General features: G+C 40.1%; 1 protein-coding gene across 5 annotated transcripts in view; it reads right to left on the bottom strand.

The window, feature by feature from the left end:
• LOC129741389 (uncharacterized) overlaps positions 1–21332 on the bottom strand; it is a 76094-nt gene that overhangs the window by 5883 nt on the left and 48879 nt on the right. For all 5 annotated transcript variants that reach the window (XM_055733269.1, XM_055733142.1, XM_055733205.1 and 2 more), the window contains one exon: positions 16374–16519. In XM_055733269.1, coding sequence (XP_055589244.1) covers positions 16374–16519 — 146 coding nt within the window. The remainder of the gene's footprint in view (positions 1–16373; positions 16520–21332) is intronic.

The following is a 21332-nucleotide window of genomic DNA, read 5'->3' as shown; positions in this document are numbered from 1 at the left end:
AACGATTTCTATGAAAGCACATACTGCGTATTCTACTACGTGTGTTTTCTTCTAGTTTTTCCCTGCGCGATGTCAGAAGCAAAGGTTTGGAAGCACATTTGTATTATTAGCATCTCCAGCTTGTAGAGGATATCTATTTCAATTGAACACACAATAACCTGTACTAATAATACAAATGCGCTTCCAAACCTTTGCTTCTGACATCGCGCAGGGAAAAACTAGAAGAAAACACACGTAGTAGAATGCGCTGTATGTGCTTTCATAGAAATCGTTGTTTTTAATGCAAACATGGAAAAGTAAAATTGATGTATCTCGCTTGGATACAAGTGGATACTGACGACTTTACCTGCATCTTGTAGACGAAATCTTCGACTTCATTTTGCATCTAAAGCGGGCTGCCCGATGTTGCCCGGTGTTTGTAAAATAAGGCGTGAAAAAGCCCTATTTTCGGTAATCTTTTTAACATAGCTCTGCAGTATCACATTTTAAAAACTTGAAATGTTCAACAAAGTGGTGTATTTTAGTAAAACAAACAACTTTGTGGAACATTTTATTAAACTTAAAATTTACTGAAAAAAGTTATTATTAAAAAACTGATTTTTAGAGGTTAAGTTTCTTATTTGGCCGATATCTCGGATAATAATTATTTTAGAAACTTGGCATCTGAGACAAAGTTGTAGTAAATTTGATTTTTAACAAGTTTGTCGAAGACATCAAAGAGCTAAAACCTATAACAGAGAAGTTAGAAATTTTATCTCACTTGTAGGGGGATTAATCATAAAAATAATAGTTTTTTATTATAGAACTGATTTTAATGACAAACTTCTCCGAAGACACCGATATGCTAAAATGTGACCTAAAAAAGTTATAAGCAACGATCACGTTTTTCGCATTTTGGACCACTGTGAGTCCTTCGTATCTGTACTTAATCAGTCATTTCGTCTCATTCGCTGAAGTCGAAACAATTTAAAAACACTCTGTCTAGTTCCATCTATTTGATTCTAAATACCTTCAATTTTTCCATGCCCCAAAATTTAAAAGTAAACTTCTTTAGCTCTGTATTCAATTATCGATTGTGGCGGATTTTACCGACCAGTGCAAAAACTACCCCAGAGTTAACCCAAAAAAGGGTAGATATAATCAGCAGTAACAGCAGTGTTGTGGGTTTTCCCCACTCAGATTTGGATTCCCTATTGATTAAATCGGACAGCTAAACGAAAACCTTCCCTCCGGCTACTTGGATCCAATCCTTTTTTGCGATTGATGATTGCCGGCCGGGTTTCCTCGAAGATAACCTCCCCAATATGGAAACCCTTCCTTCCGTTAGACTGTCCGAATGTTGACGTTGTTGTTGTTGATGTTTGTTTTCGTAAACCTTTCTTCCTCGGCCTACTGAGGCGGTCAAGTTTATTGAGAAAACAGGTTGACAAATCCGGAAGATATTTTTAAACTAACCTGGTTTCCCACTATGTTCCTTCCTTTCATTGGAAAGAAGGACTCTTATCAATGGAGAAGGACGTTAGACCACGACGACTGGTTCAAGAGAGAGACACTTGAAAAAAAATTTGCGGTGACTGTTGATGATGGCATTTGTGGTCGATGGGAATTGACTCAGCCTTCTTCTAGCGTTGAGCTTATTTAGCTCAGTCTATCAACAAGCTATCGAAGGAAGAAAGGCAAAATTAGATAAAGTCCTCCTTTATACGTACAATGTATGGGAATTCCATATGGTGGTTAGGTGGTTACGAACTAATTGCTCTTTGATCAAATTAAAAGCCAAGGAAAGGATACATTTTGAGATCAATGATGTGGTCACTCCTTTGTTGCTGGATGATGAAAACTTAAAATCATTTTGATTTAAATTATGTTCCATGGTGGCTCCATAGAGTAATAAAGACACATTGAAAATGCTGATGTAGGGGTACAATGGAATAAACTCGTTGAAAAAAAATGTTTTCTACAAATTCCTATAATTTTTCATTACTCAAATTCATCTAGCAGCTTTATAAGCTTCATTTTTAACAACCTTATTTAGAGACGAACCAGCCAAAGGCTGAAAGTCGCTCTAATGAAGACACACAAAAAAATCTTTATCAAAGGCCAGAGAACTAAACTGTGTTGAAAATTCGCGCCAGTGTTTTTTCCATAACTGCCATAAATCCAAAAACAACAACAGACCGAAAACAAACCAAAAGTAAAAGACGTTTTAACTGAAAGGAAATGTCGAACTAGACTATTGAAAATTAAAAAAATATTTTTGGCAGTATTGACGCTCAAAAATGGGTTTTACACGTTTTATTCACTTTCAATTAAAATTGGCCGTTTTGAAAATTTAATAAATTTTGCTTTAAATTGGCGCGTTTTATCGAGCGCATGAAGCGTTTGAAGCGATTGTTTTGTGATGGTTCATTGATTCCGGAAAGTGCTTTTTGGGTTTTTCCACTGAGACGCAAGGAACTTGGCGCTCAACGAGAGGCCTCAAATCTCTCAACACAGTCGCACTGTTGCCAGTCAGTGTCAGTGTGGCTATTTCTTGGGTTTCACCACCAGGACGCACCTATCTGTGTTTACGGAGATCTCGGAGCCCTTCGACTCAGTCGCGTTGTTTCCTACCTACGTTTTCAGTCGCCCTGGCCCTGAGGCGAGAGGATTCTTCAGACGGCTCTCACAGGTAAGTACCCCTTTATGATGAGAACATCGCTCCGCGCATCCAGTTTCCGTCCTTTTTTTTAACTACAGATCAAACCCGTAAAATCATCCGGACTTCACAAAATCTATTGGGCCTCCAGTACTGGGACATAACGTATCAGATCTCGAGCCCCTTGACTCAGTCGCGCAGCTTCCTGCCAGCCTCTGCAGTCGTCCGGCCCTGAGTTCGATCGTGGCGACGAGGTTCTCCAGCCAGCATGGTCAGGCAAGTACTTCATCTTCATCTTCATCTAGAACATTATTTTTGTGTGACAAATTTCTGCCCAACAGAACATCATTCGATTGTAATCATCAAGCTGCGCTCACTAGTACTTCAGCTTGTTCTTCGTCGCACCCCAGAACATCACGACTTCAACCGTGGCCTCAAAATCATGTTGCAACACTTTGGGCCTTACTGAGACCCCTGTGCCTTTTGACTTTGTCGTGCTGATTCCTGCCAACATCACCAGTCGTTCCGGCCTTGAGTTCGTCTGTGGGGGTTCTCCAGCCTGTTGTACCAGGCAAGTATCCATCTTTCTTGGCTTTCTTCTTCGTGATGGATCTTCCCGTTCTAGTGTACAACGACCCACATCATCCTCTACTACCAGAACGTGGGCTTGCCACCTCTAGTTCCTGTTTCTGTACCTGGCATCGTTGTCTTTACCGAAACTTGGCTTAATGACAGGACCCATACCAGCCAATTTTTCAGCTCGGACTACACAGTGTGATTGAAATCGCTACAGCAGCACAAAATTTACTGTCTATCAGCCGTGTCCATCGACGACGTGACTTGGAAATGGTCTGGATTCGTATCGACCTAGACCAACAGAATCTTTACATTGGAGTTGTGTATTCTACCTCCCGATCGTGCTAAAAATGCGACTTTTACGGAATCTTTTATCCGAAGCCTTTCCAAACTATGTTCGATCACTAATCCTGGGGACGACCTTGTGTGGGTCAAGCTCAACATGATGAACCGGGTGCGAATATAAGATGACTTCTATATGCAACGGCGCGGTCATATGGATGCTGTATATCGCAGTAGCTTACCATAGTTGTTAGGCATCGCTGCTATAACAGGGCTCGCCTAAACCTAGCCATCGATGAGATGATAAGAATTCACTCTCGGGATGAATGATGCTTAAAATCCCTTGAGAAAAAAAAAATAAGAATTCACTCTGGCATTATGTGGTTTCCACAGACCTCATCATCATCGGAGACTTCAATCTGCCTGGTTAAAACTGGTGCTCCTGCCAACGCAGCTTTCTGTGTGCCGACCCAGAAAGATCCTCGTTTACGTTGCCCTTCAATATGATCGTCGACGCTCTAAGCGGCTCACAGCACTCACAGTCATTCACAACTCTGGCAAATCAATAACATTGTTAACGGTCGCACGTTCGATTTTTGTTTTGTAAACAATCGAACAATGCCATCAATCGAAAATTTTTCCGCTCTTTCGTTCGATATTTGCTGAGTAGTCGCCGTCATCGAAAAACCCACATCCTTCTTCCACGACTTTAAGAACGCAGATTTTTCTGCGATTATTCAAACTCTGGACGCCATCGACTGGAAATCTAAACCGGATCCTTTCGATCTAAACGCTGCTGCTGTTAAGTTCTCCGACAATGTCAACTACATTATCGATTGCCATGAGCCAAAACGCTCTGCAGCCTTAAATCTACGAGCACTTTGGGTCACAAAAGAGTTGCGGCAAATGAAAACGCTGAAGAATGAAGCTTTCCGCTATTACGTCAGGCACAAGTCTCTTCACTTGTTGCTCCCAGAGCTACCTGATCCAGATTCAGCGTGGTTTTAAAACCAAACCTAAATCGTTTTTGGGTGATAAGTCGGTGACATCGGGTCGTGAAATCTTTTTGCTGAGAAATTCCATAGTATTTTGACACTGGCTCAAAATCCTTAGAGAAGTTAAATGGTGCAAAAAGTAACGTCCCTCATCTGTGTACTTTATTTGATCATGTTCTAGTCGATGATGATAGCATCTTGTAGGCATCCGCGAAGCCGAAACATGATCATTTTGCAGGTTCGGGTGGTATACCAGCCACTTTCTTGAACCGCCTACATGTTTCCGGTGTACAATAAATACCACAGGAGGAATATCAACAACTATCGCGGCATTTCTGCGCGATTGGCAAATTCTTTGAGCTAGTTGTATTAATTAGACCCTATCTTCTCGTACTGCGAACCATATTTTTCCAAGGATCAACATGGCTTTAGGTCTAACAGCTCCTCTTCCACAAACCTGCTGGCGTTTACGTCTAATGTGCAAAACAGCTTTGCTGCAGGATTTCAAACCGACGCTTGTAACCATTCATTTAATGGTTACAATAAAAATTGTGATTTTTGGGCCAGTTTGGATGAAAACGTTGTAAATATTGTAAATTAAAAAAATATTGTTCGTAAATGTCTAAAATAAGGATAAGATATCTCATATGTTTGTGTGGTGTCTTGTTCTAATTTTAATAGCAATCGGCTGGTGTCACTTAGGGCTTTAGTTTTTGTTTATTTATTTATTCATTCGTTTATTTATTATTCTTTTTTGTTTATTTATTTAATTATTTATTTTCCCGTTTATTATTTAGTCATTTAGTTAGTTATTTGTTAGGAATTAGTTTTGTTAGTCTAGTATAATTTGTTCTGAAATGCACGCTATAAAAAGAGATGTTAGAAAATAAGACACCAGCCCTCTATATGTCAGTTCCTGTATTGTTCCTGTCATGTTGCTGTCATCGAAGGGGACGAGAACATCACCGACGGGAAATGGGAACAGGGCTAAAATGAGAGGCAGAAAGTGTATAAATAGGAGGAGCTCGCAAGACGCGAGGCTTTTTTATGCAAGTTCCGGTCCGAGGTAGAGCAGCAACTGCGCGGTCACTTACAAAACGTGACAATCGTTCGAATCCGCAATTGGGTGGCTCTGACCCCCTTCCCCCGTTATATTAGATCCAGTGGTGATCTGAATAGTTTTATTCAACGGCCAGTTGGAAGACTTCACGCCGTTTTTCCCCAGCTGGTCGGTCGAGGTGGCTTAGTGAAGGGAGCCCCAGAACAATAGTTTTCCCCCAGTGTCGCTAATCACCATCAGCCCTTTGGTAAAGTCCACCGGTGACCCGTGAGTGCATTAGGTCGTGCAAGTGACAGTGCCCCGACTACGTTACAACCCCCAAGGGGCACTTTAGGCTGTGGTGAGACCTGGTGGGAATTCCCTCTGGGAGTTCCAGTGCCGACCAACAGTTACAAGCCCCTCGATAGCCGTTAGACACTCGCGTGGTTTCTTAGTGCACGAACTATCTAGCTCCCCGGACCGCGTAGTGAACGACAGGCCTACGCCCAACAGGCCGAGTAGTTGCGCGGATTGCCCGAAGTGCAATTCGACCTGTTCCTGAAACTGCCCTGTTCCTGTTTTCATCCGGATCCCGTTACGTCGTTCCTGCATTAGTCCCCCAACGAGTCGACCACCGAGAAACGGCCGCAACGAGTTCATCGAGTTGAAAAATAAATGCGCAAGTACAAAATTAAAACCCAAAAATCTTACCATATTTGCTCTTCATTCATTAACCCCTAAAATTGAAGAACACGAAACACAAAAGAAACGTGAAAAGTTTTTTAAATAAAAGTTATGTATGGTCTTTCTTCATCCAAATTGTTGCGTCTTAATTTAAAGTGCATTCCCTAAAATTCAAAATTATTCTTTCTTGTTGTTTGTTTCTGTTAAGTTCAAATAGGTTTTAAAAGTCCGCCCAAGAATCATAGATTTACTAGTTGTTGTTGAATATTTCTCCGGTGATCACTTTAATTTCCCCTGTTGAGCTAGCGCAGGGAAGTAGGGTCAAAACGATTCTAACACGCTATCTACACCAACCTGTCAGCGACTTTTGAAAAAGGGCCACATCTGGAGTGCCTTAAGGGACCAATATTCCTGTTATTCCTGATTCATTTCAACGACGTGTTGTTGCTCCCCGATGGGCCAAAATAAGCTAATGCCGACTGCGTGAAATTATTTTATCCCATCACCGGCCCCGATGACGTTGATTTCCTGCAGGATCAGTTCAACCTCTTCGCCTCTTGGTGTGATGTCAATGAGCGATGGAATCGAAAACTTAATATTTCTCTCTTCAAGAAAAACCCGTAAGATCTGTCAAAAGTTGGGTGAAATTTTACTTGCATCCCACTTGCACTAGTGGAAAACCATCACCCAAATTCGACAGCGATTCCATCGCCTATTAGCAGCAGTTTATTTCCTTGGCGATGAGGCTATCGCTCGAGTTGAGCATGCAAAAGAATTTACTGTGATTCTTGATAAACGGCTAGATTTCAAGATTCTCACAGTTACATCGTTGATAAAGCTTCTAGAAGCCTGGATCTTCTATTCCGCATGACGAAAGACTTCAAAGATATCTACTGTTTGGAGAGTCTTTATTGTAGTTTGATTCTTTCTTTCCTTGAATACGCCTCTGCTGGCTGGTGCTTTTATGCTTATGCTGATGCTCATGATATATACACAGCCAGATCTGGCCAGCATCTTGGTGAGTATTAAAAGGCTGGGCCCATTGTTCAAAAAAAAATGCTGAGTCAGATAATGCTGGAACGTACAATATTTCTTTCAGCTAACTATTCTTGAAAATCTGAGAAAATCAAATGTATTGAAAATATGAAGATTTCCATGAGAAATTTTCAGAAAACATTCATTCTTTTAAATTTACGTATAATAATTATTATGGAACGAACTCACCAGATAATCTTTGGGCCCTATCGTTGTTCGATTCAACTTTCCAGTCAACTCTTGACAGATTCCCGCTCTACACAGCACCTAAGGAAAACGATGCTCAAAGACTTTGCTTTGCCAAGGGAGTCTTTTACTTTCCTGACGATCACTTTTAACGATTGACACATTTGGAAGTACAATATTTCAATATTTTTACAAGAATCTATTTAACCACTTAAATAGGAAAAATAATATTTTCCCCGACGGAGTGAAAATAAAGCGCGTCCGTTGCCAACAAATCATGGCCTCCTCCACATAGTAATATTGAAATTCAAACCAGTAAAAACAAAAACTTAAAGTTACACCTAATTCTGCAGAGGCAACAACAGCCTAAACAAAACGCCATAGCCAAATGGACTAAAACGATCGCCTCTGCTATCTGATGCCCTTATTACCAAAACGGCTCCGAGGGTATCGAGGCTATCCAACGGCGTTATTTGCGATAGATACGCCCTTCGACACTTTGATTGGCAAGACCCGTTCCGACTTCCCAGCTGCGAGAGCCGCTGTCGCTTAATCGACATCAAGACACTGCAAGCCCGCAGGACCGCAACAAGAGCCTCTATCGTCGCCGATTTGCTTTAATCGAGAACTGATTGTCCCGCACTGTTGGAAGCTCTTCAACTCAACGTATGACTTCGAGGTTTGAAAAATCGTAATTTTCAGCTTTTCGTCCCTCTCCGGCTTAATAATTACAGGGACAACACAGCACTTATTTGTGCTATCAAAACATTCAACCACTTCTCCGAACATTTTAATTTTGAAGTTTCGATGGATGTATTCCGAAAAAAAATCGTACTTGCCATAGCAATTCACAGCATTTTAAACAAATTGGTAGTATTATACAGACTTAAAATGTTATAGTGTCTTGAAAACACGAGTAGCGCGTTATATGAAAACACGAGTAGTATCATGGGGCGTTATATGAATTTTCCCCCATTATATGAACTTTTCATCTATGGAAAACCGAAAAAAATCGAATAAATGTACACTGACTAAAATGATTTTATCGTGTGGATCAACTTTCACCCTTTTGAACCAACCTCAGCAAGCCATGCCGTATTTTCCAAGCCTAACAATAAAAATTTTCCAAGCCTAACAATTTAGTTTTGCGTTTTTATCGTTTCCATTAGTTTTTAATATTTTTTAGAGCTTTCTCATCATAGTTTGTGAATGCATCTTCACAAAATTTTCTACTCTGTTCGACTTCCTTCATCGGCCGTTATGATTTCTCGCTTCCCATCGTTAAGTCCAATCTTGGAAGCGGTAAATAAACCTTTTCGATGCGGGTTTCCATTTTTATTGAAAGATATGTACCTTCCTAAATCCCGCCTGCCGGTGGCATTTCGGTCTCTGGGGTCCACTTTCGAAGAAGGAAAACAATAAAATGAGAATGCAAATCCTTCGGCAGGCGCCTCGAGGATTACGTCATGTTTTCCTACCGGTTGGTCGAGCAAATTTGCACTATCCTGCTTTCCTGGTACTAATCCAGATGATGTCAATCGATGGATGCATCTAACCGTAGTATCTAGTTGGAAAGGTGGAATCGTTAAATGAGTTTTTTTTTTTTCAAGAATCGTTTACATTTCAGCACAGAAAATCTTTGACAGTTAGTCCATCAAAAAAGTTGCTCAGAGGTAAATCGTTCCCGGATTTTTTTTTTCAAATAAATCAACCTCACCACTTGATGAATTTCGGTTCAATGAGCGATCCTGGCAAAAGAAGGGTCAACATTTGCGGGTGCACACATATTAGAAAATAGACGTGTCCTACATATACGTACTCGTGAAGCTTTGCGAGAGTAGATTGCATCAGCTAAAAACCGAGGGACCAGATCAACCAACTTTGGATTGGACCGAGTGAGCTTCCTCCTTTCGATTCTTTCCCGGTGATATCCTAGTTGATGTGACTTTTCGATGGACCGAAGCCAGCAGCGCCAAGGGGAAATTGATTTTTGCGGGTAAAACGCGCTCCGGTGGTAAAATAAATATTGGTACACTCGACTTGTTATTTGGGTCGGATCTTCATCATGTGACGTTTTTGATCCCTTAATGGAAAGTTGCTGATTTTTTTTTCGTTGCTTACATTTGTGTGTCTGAGTTGATAAAGATACTTTGCGAATGCGTTCATTTTCTAAAACTGCTGATTCAATTCTAAGCTGAGATTTTCCACGCCTCCTTCGGCCAATCAAATAATCCATAGATATTCTTCGGGAACTGTGCTTTTTTAATGATGGATTTGAAATTAGGCATATTGTTCAGTCACCGATCCTTTCTCAGTCAAGAATTATTGGTAAAAAAGACTAATTGTTCATCACTCTCTGGAGCCACCATTTTCTTTTTTTTTTAAACAAATCATCGTCTTTCCCAAGGAGCTGCATCATATTGCTGACCAAAATCATTATCGAGGCTGTTGTTGATGATCGGTCAATAAAAACAAGCCAAAATTGCTTGTTTGCAACGATAAAATTGCTGCTGCAGTGCTGATATGGTCAGACAAAAATAGCACACAACTCTCTGAAGTGGAAGGGGGTTAGATTTGGTGAGTTATGATACCGTACTTCCCACCTTAAGCATTTACCCGTTTTTTTTTTGGATTCTAAAAATATAAACATCTAGGTAACTAGCAGCCGCGAAGCGCCACTTTGAAGCTTTTCTGGCCCCCTTCCCGTGGATTTTCGTGAAGCTCTGGCCGTTCGTTCAGTCGGTGGTCCAACAAACCGGTAAACTTCTGATCCGATTTAATCATTAATCGTTGATTGATGATGCTGGTTGTGTTCGTAGTGGGGGAGGAAGTTGTAGATTCGTTAGAAAGATAAATTTGGACCAATTGATGAGATCTATAACTCTTTTCGGCTCAAAAACAGATCGGCTAATTTTAGAACGCTGAAGAAACATTTGATGCCAGAATCGAAAAAACGATGCCCGTTTTGATATGTTTCTTGAATTTGGAGGAACGAGTACACCTGACAGAATGTTTTTAGCTGGCACTTGAAAATTTTCGACAGAAGCTTCAAATTTTTGGAGATGATCTCGATTTTGTTTTTCCTAAATATAGAATTACTTTTCACTAAATATAGAAGAATGACCCGAATGACTAAATAGTTGAAAGTGGTTAAAGTGTATCTAGTAATAATAATCATAATGATAGAATGATTTGACAGCTACTCAAGTGAAAATTTTTACAATTATGCTTTGGCTGTGCATTCAAATTATATGTATGTCAAAACGGTCTACATCTGAAATAAGAGCGAGTTTACTCGTGTTGGGGGAAAGTGGTAGAAATTTTGACACTTGTAGCACATTTTGAAAATTTTACCATGCAAAATGTTTTCTAGATCTTTGGGCGTTGTATTTTTTTTATAGCACTGTTTCTACTCTATAATGCTATTTTCGCATCACAGCAGGCGAGAATACAACATGTGTTGTAAAAACTCTTGAAGGCCACAGATCTTGAAATGGTTTCGCATGGTTAAGTTTTCAAAATGTGCCATAAAAGTGTCAAAATTTCTACCACTTTCTCCCAACACCTGTGAACTTGCTCTAAATAAATTGCTTTTTAGGAGATTTGATCCGTCTTTTAAGAAGCATTTAAGTTCTAGGGACTTGTCGCTCGAAAACAGTTCTAAGTTGGCCTTGCTTAGATGCGGTCGCACTTTTTTTAGCGGTCACGTTTCTTTGTCACGTCTGCTTGGGCGACTTCTAGCTAGTGTTAAAATCTAACCTGACTGAATCGAAGAATTTAAAAAATCAGTTTGTGAAACAGGAAGATGATAACGAGGGAAAAGTGATGAAAGTGGCGTTACTTTTAGATTTCGGTGGTCATAAGAATCAAAGCGAAGCGTAGAACCACAGCAGTTTGTTTTGCCGTAGTGCTGAGTTTGCAGTTTTGAACTAAACTTTTAAATTTGTTTATTACCGCAAGCGAAGCTGTTTTTGGAAATAAGTGGTTCTTAGGAAAAAATGGGATATTTCTTCAAATACGAACTACAAGTGATTATTTTTCAAAAACAATAAAAAGAAAATGAAAACTGGGACACGGGAAAATTCGAATCGTCCGAACTTTTAGATCTGTGTGCAGTCCAGTGAGTTGCAAGGGTGGGTGGTTTTATTTTCATGGACTGCTGTGATTAAAAGTATAATCGTAGCCAGATTTAGATCACGGGTTAGAAACTTTACAATGGTGTTATGCACCAACTGGCGTTGCTGCTTTGCAGGCGAAAGAAGAGTTTTACAGTCAACTGAACAGCGTGGTTGAGAAAATTCTGAAGGGTGACATTCAAATCTATTTGGGTGACTTCAACCCAAAGATTGGCTCCGACAATCAGGACCTTGAGTGCATCATGAAGCGCCATGGCAACAAAGGAAGCGCAGACATTGCATCTCACCATCACCTCGTCCTTGGCGAAATACGACTGCGAGTTGCGCGTGTCCAACGGCGCGAGGAGAAAGTCGGGAGTCGATACGACGTCCGCCGGTTGGAGAATCCAGAGGTGAAAAGGGCATACGTTGAACAGCTTGAATCCCGAGCCTCGGAACTGCCGGACAGACAGAACAGTCGAAGAAGTAAAGCTCGTGGTAGAAGAAGTGAATGGATGTCGGATGAAACTTGGATGGCCGATGATCGGAGAAAGACGAAAGTCGGAATTTAGCAGGCATGTACCGGGTCAGCCAAAACAGCCGCCCGCTTACGATATACAGATTTGGAAATAGCAGTTAAACGAGCTTGTAGACGAGACAAGAGAGCCTGAACAAACTCCCTAGCCGAAGAGGGAGAAAGAGCCGCCGCTAATGAAGATATCCGATTACTTCATAACATTTCTCGCCGCCTTAGAGGTGCAAGGACTGTAACTATGAAAAGTCTACTGCCCAGCACTTTTAGGACTCCTCCAATTCTTGCCTCAGGGTCGGCTTTTCGAGTGAAAATACTACAAAGGAATGCGGGCTGGCTTAATTTCGAGCTATGCTCGCCTTACTTTATTCCCCTCAAAGGATCAGAAATGGATAGGCACTTGTCAACTAAATAACTGCCCTCGAAATATCAAATGTCTCCTACCTCACACAACTGCTTTTCGGGTCACTCGTCCTCGGTACAATCCGCCCTCTGGCGGCCCCGGGCATCCAACAGCTCACCGTACCTTGTAGATGTACTTGCACTGCGTGGGTGGGTTCAGTTGCGCGGTTTGTAATACGGTACGGTTCCCCTGTGGATGTGTGGATCTGCGGAGCTCACTTTGAGCTGTTGGCACGGTATGCTGAACTCGGGCCCTCGGCGTACCTGCTGACCTCGTTAGTGCTGGATGCACGATGTAGACACGTGGCTGCTGCGGATCGGCGAAATGCCTACTCCAGTATGCTGGGCAAATCAGGATATTCAGGGGATGGGAAATATGGAAATTCGGGCATACATGAATCTTTCGTCTTCAGAAATTCTCACCGGAAGTTCACAATAAAATCTCGGGGACCTGGTAGTTCTCTACACACACAATCGATTATTTGAGGCGCAATTCACCGTACTATTAGGGGTCTCTACGTACGGAATAATACTCAGGATTAAAGAATACGGATGTTAGTCCAATTGCGCGGTGACTTTTTGGCTACGTATAGTACTAGCTTGACGACTGAACATCCAACGACCGTTTTTTTACAATTTACCAATTCTCGTACCCGACCATTGACCTTTCCTACCCCTATATCCCTTTCGTCTTCTTTCCCTTCAGCAACCCAGTTTTCCCTGGCATTCGCTGTGTACAACCCTGACTTCAAGGATCATGTCAGGTGCTGTCATCTGTTGTTTTTTGCCAACATTCATCCTAACTTATGTTGACTGGCTGCGTCCGGGTTGTTTCCTTTATTTTGGGGTTTAAAAGTCGGTCCGTTTCACTCTCCGCTAAACCAACAGCACTCCTTCGACATTTAATCTGACGCGACGAATCCTAATAATGTTGACTAGTAAACTTCACATGGTTACAGGACTAATGCTAGAATGCCGCTAAAAAACTTAGCAGGTCAGTTATTGACGGATCGAACAGATCAGCTCAAACGATGGACTGAGCACTTCGAACAACTTTTCCGAGTCACGAATAGCGACGGCCAACAGAACCCGTAGCCCGAAGCGCCAACAGTAAGTTGCATAAATGTAAGACATGACAAGCAACATAACACCTGGGATCGATTGCATCACTGCTGAAATACTGTAAGCCGTTCCTGCCTTGTCAGCACAAAAGTTGCACCGTCTTTTCGCTGACATCTGGGATATTGCAACATTCCCGGCCGACTGTATGCAGGGTATCCTCGTAAAGGTCCCGAAGAAAGGAGACCTGACCGAGTGCGGTAACCGGCGAGGTATAACTTTGATCTGTACAACCCTCAAAGTACTCTGCAAAATGATCCTGAACTAGGGTTAATGAGAAATTCGACGCTATATTCCAACGGCATCAAACTAGATTCCAATCCGGACGATCATGTGTAGACCACATCACAACGCTACGAATCGTACTGCAACAAATCAACGAATTTCAGGACTCTGCTGGTGTTCGTTGATCTCGGAAAAGCATTCGACCGACTGACCCATGAAAACATCCAATTCAATCCCGGAAACTGCTGGAGTGAGACAGGGATGTATGTTATCACCGCTACTTTTTCTCATCGTAATGGATGAGATTCTAGCTGGATCAATCGACTGTGCATCGAACCGCGGATTGCCGTGGAATCCTTCAACAATGGAGCAACTAAACGACCATGACCTGGCAGACGATATTGTTTTGCTTACCCAAACACAATCGGGTATGCAGAGCAAACTCGACGACCTCACCGAAAGCTCCAAGGCAGCAGGTCTTAAAGTCAATGTCGGAAAGATCAAATAGATGGAGATCAACACAATTTCATGGTAGCTGGGCAACAAGTTGAGAAAGTGAAGTGCTTCACTTGAGCCAGATAACACCTGATGGTGGTACCAAGAAAAACATGGAAATCCGGATCAGAAAAGCCCGATTTGCATTTGCGAGCCTCCACAACATCTGGCGCTCACTTCAGATATCTCTACGAACGAAAATCCGAAACTTTAACTCAAACTATTGCTGTACGGGTGCGAACTTGGTGCAGATATGCGGTGACGACGGGCAAACTGTAAGCCTTTCTAAATCGCTGCCAGCGGAGTATCATCCGCGTTTGGTGGCATGGCAACTGGATCTCAAACGAGGAACTACATCCCCGGTGTCATCAAAGGGCGCTAGAAATCGAGATTCGGGAACTTAAGTGGAGATGAATTGGGCACACGCTGCGAAGAGATGAGAACGAGATTTGCAGAGAGGCGCTTAAATTGAAATCAGAGGGACATCGAAGGAGAGGGAGACTCTGAAACTCGTGGCGCCGAAATCCGAACTGTCGACGAGAATCTTGACTGGAACCAAGTGAAGACGCTGGCTCCGGATCGTTCACAGTGAAGTCTTTTACCACGGCCCTATGCACCGGAGGATTTCCGCGGGAATATTAAGTAAGTAAGTTGGTAAGTATAGAAACACAAATTCGGCAAAACCCTGCAAAATTCATGTTCCTTGAGTATGTATAAACCACTGCCCACTGTTATTAAACATCGGAAAGATGCGGAAAATTGGGATGCAGCTTTTGGCCACGTTGTGCGTTCAAGCAACTACCGTTTGGAGTGTTTTTAGAACCACATATATTTCAACGTATGATGATGGCCATTTTACTTGGTACTTTTTATCAATTGCTTGAGCATTTCTAATGTTGAAAGCTGTTTTACGGTCAGGGTAATTTTGCATTATTGAAAATTGTACAGAATTGTTACTGTTAATACAAAAACAATATTTTTCTGTTCATTTACTAATGGAAGTCGTATAAACATTTTTCCGTCTCAGATTGAAATGTTACAATGTGAAATTATTGCAAACATCTCACGATAATCTGGAATGCTATTTGTGCTGAGCACACACAATGATGTTCCGGCACGGAACCCAGCTTAAGTATTGTTGGCCAATGTCTCAAACTAAACCCGAGATTGTCTTCAGATCTGTCTGTTAAGCCATAAGCCTTTCAAAGCTTTCTCGAATTGTGTATAATTCCGGATTACGCAATCACGTGTACGGGGCATAAAATATCATCGCTACTAGTAGTAGTAACGAACACAATCCATTCCACCCTCCATATTGTATTCATTACCTCAGCCAGACGAGGAGGTCCCAGACCAGGCAGTGTGTTTCGTGCATATCATCGTTTGTTCGCTCCCATCCATGACTGGATGATAGGAGGCACATTTGTATTCCGGACGGCAGTTTTCCCTTCTTGTTGTTGCGAAAAGTTGCGGGCCAATGCTGAACAGTGCCAAATGCCTATCATTTATCATGATGGGCCAACCCAGAACCAGCTTCTTCTCGCCGCCCTAGGCTTCACTTCACATCTTCCTTCTCTGAAATATTGTAGTAGGCCATATTTTTATGTCTCCTACGACTACGGCGTGGTTGTGCTATAAAACTAATGTCTCATGCTCGAGGCGAATTTGCCGGGATAGGTACCTAAAATTGCCAAGGCCTGCTGTGTGACGATAGCACTTTTCCGGTACTGAGTGGTTTTGAGTACGTTTTTGCTTACGTCATCTTTTTAAATGGCATTTGTAACCCTGCTAGCCAACCTTTCACTAGTTAAAAATTGCTTAGCTTTGTGAAAATTGTTGGTCCTGCCCCGCTAGTTAGAACACACCAAATGACCAAATACCCAACGATAAGCAATCAAGATGGGACAGTTGATCCCGTTAAACTGCTAACATGGATCCCGTCTAAGTAAAAGGAAAAATTCGCACTAAAGACAAAAACAGCAGTCCGCGCACATCTCCCCCTCACCAACCATATTGACAGCATAAGTCTAGTAAAAGCGGGGTAGCTTACCTGAAACTGCTGGAAATCGTTGTCCCGGCGGCCTTCGTGAACCCACATCACCGGATGGGGCGACTTGCATAGTAGCGTCAGATTTTTGCCCTGGTCCACGACGTACTCGTCGTAAATCACACCGAACGAACGCGTCACGTAGAGCACTGTACGAAAGAGAAAAGAAAGAAAAAAAGGCAAATGATTACGTGATTTGAAGGGGAGAAAAAAAAAGTTGTAAACATTTCACTACCGACAGGTAGATTTTATATTTGGGTCAGGTGGAGTCGTTCTGCTTTTTTTTATTCTATGCTCTTGCCATTTCCTTCTTTCCTGTAGAATCTCAGTAGGCGAAAAAAACGTTGAATTTTTCGCTGAATGAAGTCGGCAGCCCTTCTATTTTCGTGCGGTCTCAGAAGGCGACGGGTTATGTCATCCCTGTGGCACGAAATTACTGTAAAACAGTAATTGTGACACATAAAAACAGACGGTTTGTTATCTTCGTCACCGTCAAACTTTGAGGCCCCAATATTCAACATTATAAATTATGCTAAATTTGTAGAGCCTTTAAGAAAAATAACATCAACAAACTTTTGCACGAAAAAACCACCTCTTTTTTGTTCTGATTCTCAGTCGGAGAGTTTTGATTTGAGCACGATGATTGATACTCAAATTAGAAAACTTTTTGGAGAAGAAGAACAGAAATTTTCAATGTCATTCCGGTGCCCGAATTTAACGGTCAGAAATTTCTTCTGGCTTTGGTTATACTGAAGTTTGTCGTTTGTGATTTCGATGCTGGTAGGCAGTGGTGTGCTATAAAAATGGAAAGAAGAAAGCTTAAAAAAAAACCACAAAATAAAAAAAAGGCGAAATGACAAAAAAAAATTAACATCAGAAGAAAAATCCCAGTGAAAAAAATTCACAGCAAATTCAAACGCAAATACAAATTCAAAATGCCGAAAATGACACACATGTAAAAATTTTCAAAAACCATAAAACAAGCAAAATTGACCAAATTGAAAAAAGTCAAACCTGTCAAAATTGTTAAAATCATCAAAATAGTCTAAATTGGCAAAATTGTCAAAACTGTCAAAATCGAAAGAATTGTCAAAATTGTCAAAACTGTCAAAATTGTCAAAATTATCAAAATTATCAAAATTGTCAAAATTGTCAAAATTGTCAAAATTGTCAAAATTGTCAAAATTGTCAAAATTGTCAAAATTGTCAAAATTGTCAAAATTGTCAAAATTGTCAAAATTTGTCAAAATAGTCTAAATTGGCTAAATTGTCAAAATTGTCAAAATCGAAAGAATTGTCAAAATTGTCAAAATTATCAAAACTGTCAAAATTGTCAAAATTGTCAAAATTGTCAAAATTGTCAAAATTGTCAAAATTGTCAAAATTGTCAAAATTGTCAAAATTGTCAAAATTGTCAAATTTGTCAAAATTGTCAAAATTGTCAAAATTGTCAAAATTGTCAAAATTGTCAAAATTGTCAAAATTGTCAAAATTGTCAAAATTGTCAAAATTGTCAAAATTGTCAAAATTGTCAAAATTGTCAAAATTGTCAAAATTGTCAAAATTGTCAAAATTGTCAAAATTGTCAAAATTGTCAAAATTGTCAAAATTGTCAAAATTGTCAAAATTGTCAAAATTGTCAAAATTGTCAAAATTGTCAAAATTGTCAAAATTGTCAAAATTGTCAAAATTGTCAAAATTGTCAAAATTGTCAAAATTGTCAAAATTGTCAAAATTGTCAAAATTGTCAAAATTGTCAAAATTGTCAAAATTGTCAAAATTGTCAAAATTGTCAAAATTGTCAAAATTGTCAAAATTGTCAAAATTGTCAAAATTGTCAAAATTGTCAAAATTGTCAAAATTGTCAAAATTGTCAAAATTGTCAAAATTGTCAAAATTGTCAAAATTGTCAAAATTGTTAAAATTGTCAAAATTGTCAAATTTGTCAAATTTGTCAAAGTTGCCAAAGTTGTCAAAGTTGTCAAAATTGTCGAAATTTTCAAAAAATTTGTTGAAAATTTCGTTGAAAATTTTCTCAATTTGACAGTCCAGACAGTTTTTTATTTTTCTAAAAATTCTACTGTTTGAGAATTTTATCAATTTGACAATTTCAGCAATGTAGACAATTTTGTGAATTTTGACAACATTGACAGTTTCGATAATCTTGCCATTTTCTTTATCTGCTACGAACACCTCTGTCAAATTTTGCTGGAAAAAAAAGCGTGAACGAAACAGCACTTTCCCACAATCGAAGGAAAAATTATCCGGCGAAAAGTTTTGCGTCGCCAACGATGAGGGAACGCCTTCCCGAAATCGTCGACTTCCGGAATAGTTTTTCCGAACCCTTGGAGGCTTATTTTCGGTTCGCTAGAATCGGACTTGAAAGTTTCTTTTCCTTTTTCCAGAATGATTGAACGTTTCGGTGGCACGCCGCCACCAAATTCGGTCTGAAGACGATTTGTCAACTGTCAGTTGACATGGGTTTTTCGTCATCACACCACACGAAACTGAAGTAAACAGATATACCTATACCTATACTCAAAGTAGGCTGGAAATAGCAGAAAACCGCCTTCACATCTATCTATTCACCGGAATTAGCGAAAGTAGATTTGCCGATGTGAGCTTACGGGTGAGTGATGAATGATGACTGTCACAGCTTACTTGAATGACAGCTTCGTGAATGCCATGATAGCGTATACGAGCTAAAGCTGCGGCGATTGTCTTTCTTCGTCATGACATGCTCTGATTGGAATTGGTTTCTGGATGTGGATATCTTAGCCGGTGATTTCCGCGCAATTATATTTTCATGACGTGTTGTACACTCTTAAAGTCAAATAGAAAATTTGAGGAAAAATTTAAAAAAAAATTACATAAATCAAGATTGAAGAAACCAACAACTCTTAGATACAGCTGAGCAATCCCTTCTTTCTTATGGAATTATCCATTGATGTAGGCCAAAGTACCAAGTCGGCTGGCATTAATCTTGGCTGTTAGACCTTCTGACTTTCCGAGCAAGCGAGAGTGAGTGGGCGGAGATAAATTGATTTATTAACCGATAATATCGTACACATTCCTGTACCAAGGCTAAGCTCTGGAATCGATTCCTTCTCTTGGAGTTTGGGGTAGAAGTTGGTGGTTGAGCTAAATTCCCTACTACTCGGGATGTTTGCCGTTTATGTGGGAGTACTACATACTTAAGGATGGAAGAGCTCGAGTATGAACGAACATTCTTCGGCAACGTACCCTGAACAAAAGATTCACTTATGAGGGTAGATAATGATATTGTTTGGGTCGATGCGAACGCATCGATGTGAATAAGCTATGTGGTTAGAGATAAGTACATAATAAAGATCGATGAAAACCTTTTTTTATTTCAACGGACGAAAAAAATGCAGAAACTTTCCTTTTCAAAATCTTGAAAAAACAAGACTCAACCAAGTTTTGAGTTCTTGTCCTGAAAAAATACCTTTTCTAAATAATTTTTTTTACCAGATTCCAAAAGATATCCGCTTTCTCAAAATGCGGCTTTTAGGCCATTCCACACTTTTTTAGCTGTCTGCGCGTGCTGCACCAAGCTGTAATTAAACATATGCTTGTCAGAGCTTTTTCCGATAATTCCTGGGATGGTTCTTACTCCGTAATCGCTTCCTCACAAATTACCAAGAGCTGGCCGTTTGACCCGCCTTGTCCAGTCATCCTCTTGCCGAAAACCGAATACTTTCAAAACAATGGCGACTTTTCCTTTTGCAAGCCATCTTTTATTAAATTTCATTCAAAATAATGGGGAATCGTCCTCTTGAAAGCCATCTTTGAATTAATTCTTACACAATAGAAACTTGTCCTATAGCAAGCCATCTTTATTTAATATCATTTAAAAAAATGGGGACGTGTCCTCTTGCAATTCATCTTTAATTTAATGTCATTCAAAAAACAATGAAGACTAGTCTTCTTGCAAGCCATGTTTTATTTCACTTCGTTCAAAACAATGGGTACTAGTCCCCTTGCAAGCCTTTTTGTATTTATTTTCACTCAAAAGCAATGGGGAATTATCCTCTTGCAAGCCATATTTATTTAATATCAGTCAAAAACAATGGGAACTTGTCTTCTTGTAAGCCATCTTTTATTTAACTCTAATACAGTAGGGACTTGTCCTCAAGCAAGCCATCTTCATTCTACGTCATTGTCCTCTTGCAAGACATCTTTTATTAAATTTCATTCAAAAAGAACGTGGACTTGTCCTTGCAAGCCATCTTTTATTTAATGTCATTCAGAAAACAAGAGGGACTTGTCCTCTTGCAAGCCATCTTTTATTTAATTTCACTCAAAAACAATGGTGACTTGTCCTCTTGCAAGCCATCTTTTATTTTATTCTAATAACATAGAGACTTGTCCTCTAGCAAGCCACCTTTATTAAATGTCATTCAAAACCAATGGAGATTTGTCCTCTTGAAAGCCATCTTTATAAAATTTCATTCAAAAACAACGATGATTTGTCCTCTAGAAACTCATCTTTTACATAATATCATTCAAAAAACAATGGGGACTTGTCCTATTGCAAGCTATCTTTTATATAATTGAACTCAAAAACAATGGGGACTTGTCCTCTTGCAAGACATCTTATATTTGATCCTAATACATAGAGACTTGTTCTCTAGCAAGTCATTTTTATTTAATGTCATTCAAAAACAATGAGGACTAGTCCTCTTGCAAGCCTTCTTTTATATTATTTTACTCAAAAACAACGGGGACTTGTCCTCTTGCAAGCCGTCTTTCATTTATTTCTAATACAATAGGGACTTGTCCTTTGGCAAGCCATTTTTTATTAAATGTTATACAAAAATAATGGGAACTTGTCCTCTTGCTATCCATGTTTTATTTGATTTCATTCAAAACAATGGGGACTAGTCCTCTTGCAAGCCATCTTTTATTTAATGTTATTCAAAACATTGGGGCTTGTCCTTA

Source organism: Uranotaenia lowii, chromosome 1 (genome assembly GCF_029784155.1).
Source record: "Uranotaenia lowii strain MFRU-FL chromosome 1, ASM2978415v1, whole genome shotgun sequence".
NCBI lineage: Eukaryota > Metazoa > Arthropoda > Insecta > Diptera > Culicidae > Uranotaenia > Uranotaenia lowii.
The sequence above is the reverse complement of the archived record's forward strand: the minus strand, read 5'-3'. Positions and strand labels throughout refer to the sequence as shown.